Source organism: Aotus nancymaae, unplaced genomic scaffold, assembly GCF_030222135.1.
Source record: "Aotus nancymaae isolate 86718 unplaced genomic scaffold, 86718_ANA_hifiasm-v0.15.2.pri h1tg000029l, whole genome shotgun sequence".
Classification (NCBI taxonomy): domain Eukaryota; kingdom Metazoa; phylum Chordata; class Mammalia; order Primates; family Aotidae; genus Aotus; species Aotus nancymaae.
This window is the reverse complement of record NW_026988442.1, coordinates 40,975,131-40,981,130: the sequence shown is the minus strand read 5'-3', so window position 1 is coordinate 40,981,130 and position 6,000 is coordinate 40,975,131. Positions and strand designations below refer to the sequence as shown.

Genomic DNA, 6,000 nt, shown 5'->3' with positions numbered 1-6,000 from the left:
TATGGGGACAGTTATTTTAAGAATTAACCAAAGCAGCAACAGCGCTCCCAAGAAACCACGGATGGACGTCACGCTTAGAACGCGGATCCCAGGAGCGCTGCACCTTTCCAGGTTAGGGAGGAGTCAAGAGGCCACAGCCTTCTCTCCTGGAAAGCTCATTCCTTGCTTGCACCTTGGGAAGGAGGAGCCATCCCAGGAAGGCTGACTTGTTGGAGTGCTGTCAGGACAAAGCCATTCACTCCTGAACTTTGAAATACACTGCTGTCTGAGTTAAGCTAGTAAAATCTATCCACGATGGCTATGGTTAGCCATTTGTGGGAGTCAGCCAAGAGGCTGTTGTAAATGAGTCACTCAAGAGTTTGCAGACAGCCCCGCTTGGGAGATCTGGGTCAATTTCAGGGAGGAAGCAGGCCTGACTCTGACTATAATTTAGTAAGCAGGCGTCTAATCCGTGGCGTCCAACTGTGCCTGGTGTATGGACGCAGAGGTTGGTCAGCTGGGCAGTGCTGACTTGGTCAGCTTTTGGGTCCGAGTCCAAGGTTTCCACCCCTCCCAAGAATGAAACCTGGGCTGCTGACTTAATCTTGAGCTCTAGACCCTCCTCATCTGTACAACAGGCTCTGCCTGGCACTTGATGACGTGTCAGGCCTGATTAACATGGGTGCCTGGCCGAGCCCTGTTCCTGTAGAGAGTCCTGGCCGAGCAGATCTGAGCATCCCATTTTCTTGGGAAAGCAGCGCAGGGGGTGGAGGTGACTCGACCAGCCGACTTCTCTACACCAGAGCCTTCAGGTCGCGGCCTACTGTCTCAGACTCCAGCCTCCCCAGGCTTGTGTCCTGGGGTAAAGGGGCCAGGGTACGTGCCTCCTAATTTGTCAAAGGTCTCCCCTTAAGTAGCCATCCCATGTACTGGCTTGAATAGTGTCCCCTCAAACCACATCCATTAGAACATGTGGATGCAACCTTATTTGGAAGCAGGGGCTCTGCAGACATAATCGGTTAGGGATCTCGTGATGAACTGTTTTGCATTTAGGTAGGTCTTGAACCCAACGACTGGAGTCCTTGTAAGAGAAGAGGACGCAGCCACACAGGGAGATGGCCAGGTAAAGACAGAGACTGGAGTGACATGGCCACAAGCCCAGGGATGGAGGAGGGGCTCCTCCCCTAGAACCTCCAGAGGGAAGGCAGCCCTGCCCACACCCTGGCTCTGGCTTCTAGAGCTGTGAGAATCCACTTCTGTTGTTGAAGGGTACACGTTTGTGATCATTTGTCAAGGCCATGTTGAGAAACGCATCCATCTGCATTTGCAGAGCAGTTAAGTGGCCATGAGTTTCTCCCTGAGGTGTGGATTTATTTTTGACCATGGACATCCCTTTGAGCCTGCAAGGCTGAGGAATGCTACCAGTGGGGCTGAAGAGGCTCCCAAAACATTCAGCTGCCATCTAGCGGCATGCCTTTTTCTTGGGGGTGGGGTGGGGTAGGAGGTCTCATTCTGTCATCCAGTCTGGAGTGCAGTGGCATGATTGCAGTTCACCTGTAGGCTTGAACTCCAACGACTCTAGGGCCCAGTGATCCTCCTGCCTCAGCCTCCCAAAGTGCTGCAATTATAGGTGTGAGACACGGGGCTTTTTTTTTTTTTAATTGTTTTATGATGAAGGATCTCAGGCAGACAAGAAAAGCACAGGTCACATAACAAACACCACAGACCTTTCACACAGCCGGCAGCACGGAAAGCACAACTCCCTTTATACTCAGATTTGCTTCATTCTTAAATGTGTTTTAAACTTAATTCAAAACAATGTTTTTATTAGTTTATTTTTATAATAAGTGAGCGTGTCTGATGCCCTATTTTATTGCAAAAGACAACCTGCTTAGTAAACTTGGAAGGCCCACTGAGCTGCTGGCCTCCAACGCCACCTCTTTGCCTACAGCCTGGAGCAAACTTTTTTCCGGCTTTAAACACAGTGCTTATGATTGGCACTTGTTACAATTCCCCTTATGCTAGGGTGGGATTTTTCTTTCAAGCCACAGAAGTCCTAACTGCTTGTGGCAAAACTTAAATCACACAGAGATACTACAAGAAAATTTGGCCTGAGGTCCCCAGGGTGACCCCTCACCACAGGCACATTAGGAGGGGAAGTCACATGGTATCCCCACCCCTGCGCCCCCCAGCTCCTCCTCCAGGGAGGCGGTTCTCCCGAAAGCCCCAGACTCAGTAGAGCTGCCAGGCTGTCTGCGGTTCCCACCTCCCCCAGGGCCTCCCGGTACACAAGACCCTCCTTGCAAGGGAAGCTGGGATAGGTGGGCATAGAGCCTTCGTGCCCCACAGCTGCTGCAGCTGCCAGGCTGGGTGGTTCCCCAGAGGACCCTTGGGTAATGCCAACAAAGGCGTGAGTGCAGGAGGCTGAGCCCAGCCTACAGAGCCCTGACTACCTTATGACGGGCTCCCGCCAGGGCCTGGGAGAACAGAGAAGCCACCACTGTGTGTACAAGGCACCAGACTCATTACAATCTCACTTGAGCAGCAGCGGACCTGAAGAGTGGGGGCCTGGGCGTGGGAACCTTCCAAGTTACCCCGGCCTTTGGGACCTAGGGGCCTTGGAACCTGGTCGGTTTCACGCGAGTCCTGCGTTCTGCTTCTGCCTCGACTCCAGTCTGAGGGCACCAGCTGTACTGTGAGCCTGTGCCCCACCTTGCAAGTGTGCATGGGGCTGGTCAGCCTGCCTGGAGGTTTGACCTACTTTAAAAATGTTCTAATTAGTTGTCAACACTTAAAAATTAAAAATCCTGAGATTTAATCATCACTCTACATTTCTGCTCTTTCTGGAAAATTCAGACTGTCCCACTACTGAGCTCAAGGTGCCCCTTGGAGCCCCCAGAGGTGCCCTCTCCGCCATACCCAGCTTGCTCCATTCATTTCCTTTCCTGCCTTCTGGGAGCCAAAGGTCAGGTACAAAATTCCAGCTGTCCGTTTACAGCGATTTTCCCCAAACACTGCTTTCCTGTAGGGGAGGCGCCTCTCCTAGGCTCCGTCCTCCACGCTCGCTGGCTGCTGCGGCTGCAGAGAACACGCCTGGGCTGAGGTCCCGTATTCCATTCGTTTCAAAGGCTGCAATGCGAACCGGCAGTAGGGCCCAATTCGGGTCTGTTTTTGAGACCAGCAGTTTCCTTTCTTAAAACAATTAAAATCAATCGTTTTTTGTCAGCAACGTCATTCGTCGTCCCGAGGTCTCTGCTTCCTGCGGGGCTGTCTTCAGCTGCGAAGACTGAGCCTGTGGCCTCTGGTCCCCCGTGAGGTCCGAGGCAAGGAAGCGTCTCTCTGAAACCTATTCTGGGCTCTTAGGAAGAAAGGAAAACCACTAGAAATGTCCAATAACACCATCTTTTGGTTGGAAAATAAAACACGCAGAAAAAGGGGACTGGAAGTTTCGGTGAAGTATTTCCAGAGAGAAGGTGCTTGGGAACATTATTTTAGGTAACTTACTCCCCTCCCCCCGCAGAAGATGAAAAGCTACTTCCAGACGGGCGGGCTTCACGCTCGGGAACTCGGTTTGGTGCCTGGCAGGCACCGTGCTCTTACCTACAGGCTTGTAAGACAGTCTCGTCTCCAAGGCAGCAGCTGGGTGCGGGGACGGTCACCCCAGGCGGCTTGGTTTATTGATTAAAAATGGAAGGAAGGGCCCGGGGTGGTCACGATGGGAGGGTGAGGAGAGCCGTGCGCGCAGGACCCCTCCCCATCGCCCCGGACCGGCTGAGCCAGGGGCGGACCCAGCTTCCCCGCAGCGGCTCGGAGAGGCCGGGAGACCGTCCCCATCCTCAGGGCGCGCCGCGAGATCCCCGTCCCAGTCCCCGTCCCCGTCCCCGTCCCCGCCGCGCCCTCGCCCGCCTCCCGGGCTCACCCGCTCCGGGGCCTGCGCGCTGCCCCGCCGGCGTTCCGGCAGCCCCGCGCGCTGCTCCCCGGGCCTCGGGCCAGCCCCGCGCCGCCGCCACCGCGAGCAGCGACCGGCCAGGCGCTCCCGTTAGCGCCGCCGCAGCCATTTTGGAGCCAGTAGAGACAAAGAGCGAGGCCTCGCTGCCGCCCCGGTCCGGCTCGGCGCGCCATCCCCGCATCCCGCGCTCCGCCCTGCCGCCCCTGCGCCGCCCGCCGCAGGACCGCCGCCCGGAACCCGAGCCCCAGCCCCCGCGCTCCCCACCGCCGCCGCCGCCGCCGCCGCCGCCGCCGCCGCCACCACCGCACCCCGGCCGCCCGCCCGCGCCCCGGCTTCTACCGCTCGCAGCCATTGGCCGCGCCTTTTAAGCGCTCGCCGCAGCCAATCGCCGGGCGCCCGCGGCCTCCGCGCCTGCGCACCGCCGCCGCCCCCGCTCCCCCGCCCCCCCGGCCGCGCGCCCCCGCCCCCCGCCGGCCGCGCGCCGCCCCCCGCCCGCCCCGCGCCCGCCCCACTCGGAACCTCCTCCTCGCCCAGGCGCGCTCGGCCCGAGCGGCGGCGGCGGCGGCGGCCGAGGAAAAAAGATGGCGGCGGGCTCGGATCTGCTGGACGAGGTCTTCTTCAACAGCGAGGTGGACGAGAAAGTGGTGAGCGACCTGGTGGGCTCGCTCGAGTCGCAGCTGGCGGCCAGCGCGGCCCACCACCACCACCTCGCGCCGCGCACGCCCGAGGTGCGGGCCGCGGCCGCCGGCGCGCTCGGGAACCATGTTGTGAGCGGCAGCCCGGCCGGAGCCGCGGGCGCAGGGCCGGCCGCCCCCGCCGAGGGCGCGCCCGGAGCGGCGCCGGAGCCGCCCCCCGCAGGTAGAGCGCGGCCGGGGGGCGGGGGGCCGCGGCGCCCGGGCCCCCCCTCACCGCGCCGCCCCCTTGTCCCCGCAGGGCCCGCGCCGCCCGCCGCGAAGCTGAGGCCGCCGCCCGAGGGCAGCGCGGGGGCCTGCGCCCCGGTGCCCGCCGCCGCCGCCGCCGCCGCCGCCGCCGCCGCCGCGGGGCCCGAGCCCGCCCCCGCTGGCCCCGCCAAGCCCGCCGGCCCCGCCGCGCTGGCCGCCCGCGCCGGCCCGGGCCCCGGCCCCGGCCCCGGCCCCGGCCCCGGCTCCGGCAAGCCCGCCGGCCCCGGCGCCGCGCAAACTTTGAATGGGAGCGCCGCGCTGCTGAACTCGCACCACGCCGCCGCACCTGCTGTCAGCCTGGTCAACAACGGGCCCGCCGCGCTGCTGCCGCTGCCCAAGCCCGCCGCCCCCGGCACTGTCATCCAGACGTCCCCCTTCGTGGGCGCCGCCGCGCCCCCCGCGCCCGCCGCGCCCTCGCCCCCTGCCGCCCCCGCCCCCGCCGCCCCCGCCGCCGCCCCGCCCCCGCCGCCCCCCGCTCCCGCCACCCTGGCCCGGCCGCCCGGCCACCCCGCCGGACCCCCGACCGCCGCGCCCGCTGCGCCGCCCCCCGCCGCCGCCGCCGCCGCCCAGAACGGGGGCAGCGCCGGAGCGGCCCCCGCCCCCGCCCCGACCGCTGGGGGCCCCGCGGGGGTCAGCGGACAGCCTGGGCCCGGCGCGGCGGCCGCGGCGCCCGCGCCGGGGGTCAAGGCCGAGTCGCCCAAGACGGTGGTGCAGGCGGCTCCCCCGCCGGCGCAGACCCTGGCGGCCAGCGGCCCGGCCAGCACGGCGGCCAGCATGGTCATCGGGCCAACTATGCAAGGGGCTCTGCCCAGCCCCGCCGCCGTTCCGCCGCCTGCCCCTGGGACCCCCCACCGGGCTGCCCAAAGGCGCGGCCGGCGCGGTGACCCAGAGCCTGCCCCGGACACCTACGGCCACCACCAGCGGGATCCGGGCCACTCTGACGCCCACCGTGCTGGCCCCTCGCCTGCCGCAGCCGCCTCAGAACCCGACCAACATCCAGAACTTCCAGCTGCCCCCAGGTGAGTGGCCGCACGGGGCGGGAGGGAAGGGCGGGTCCCAGCAGCGCCAGCTGCCAGTTCCAGGAAGTTCTCCGCTGGTGGAATGCTAAGGTCATCTGTCCCGCAGGCCGAT

At 63.7% G+C, this 6,000-nt stretch overlaps 1 protein-coding gene across 1 annotated transcript in view; it reads left to right on the top strand.

The window, feature by feature from the left end:
- Nucleotides 1–4,509: 4,509 nt before the first annotated feature.
- The window catches only part of TAF4 (TATA-box binding protein associated factor 4), an 82,923-nt gene continuing 81,432 nt past the window's right edge, over nucleotides 4,510–6,000 (top strand). Inside the window, 2 exon segments of the mRNA XM_021672436.2 lie at nucleotides 4,510–5,715; nucleotides 5,717–5,888. Coding sequence (XP_021528111.2) covers nucleotides 4,510–5,715; nucleotides 5,717–5,888 — 1,378 coding nt within the window.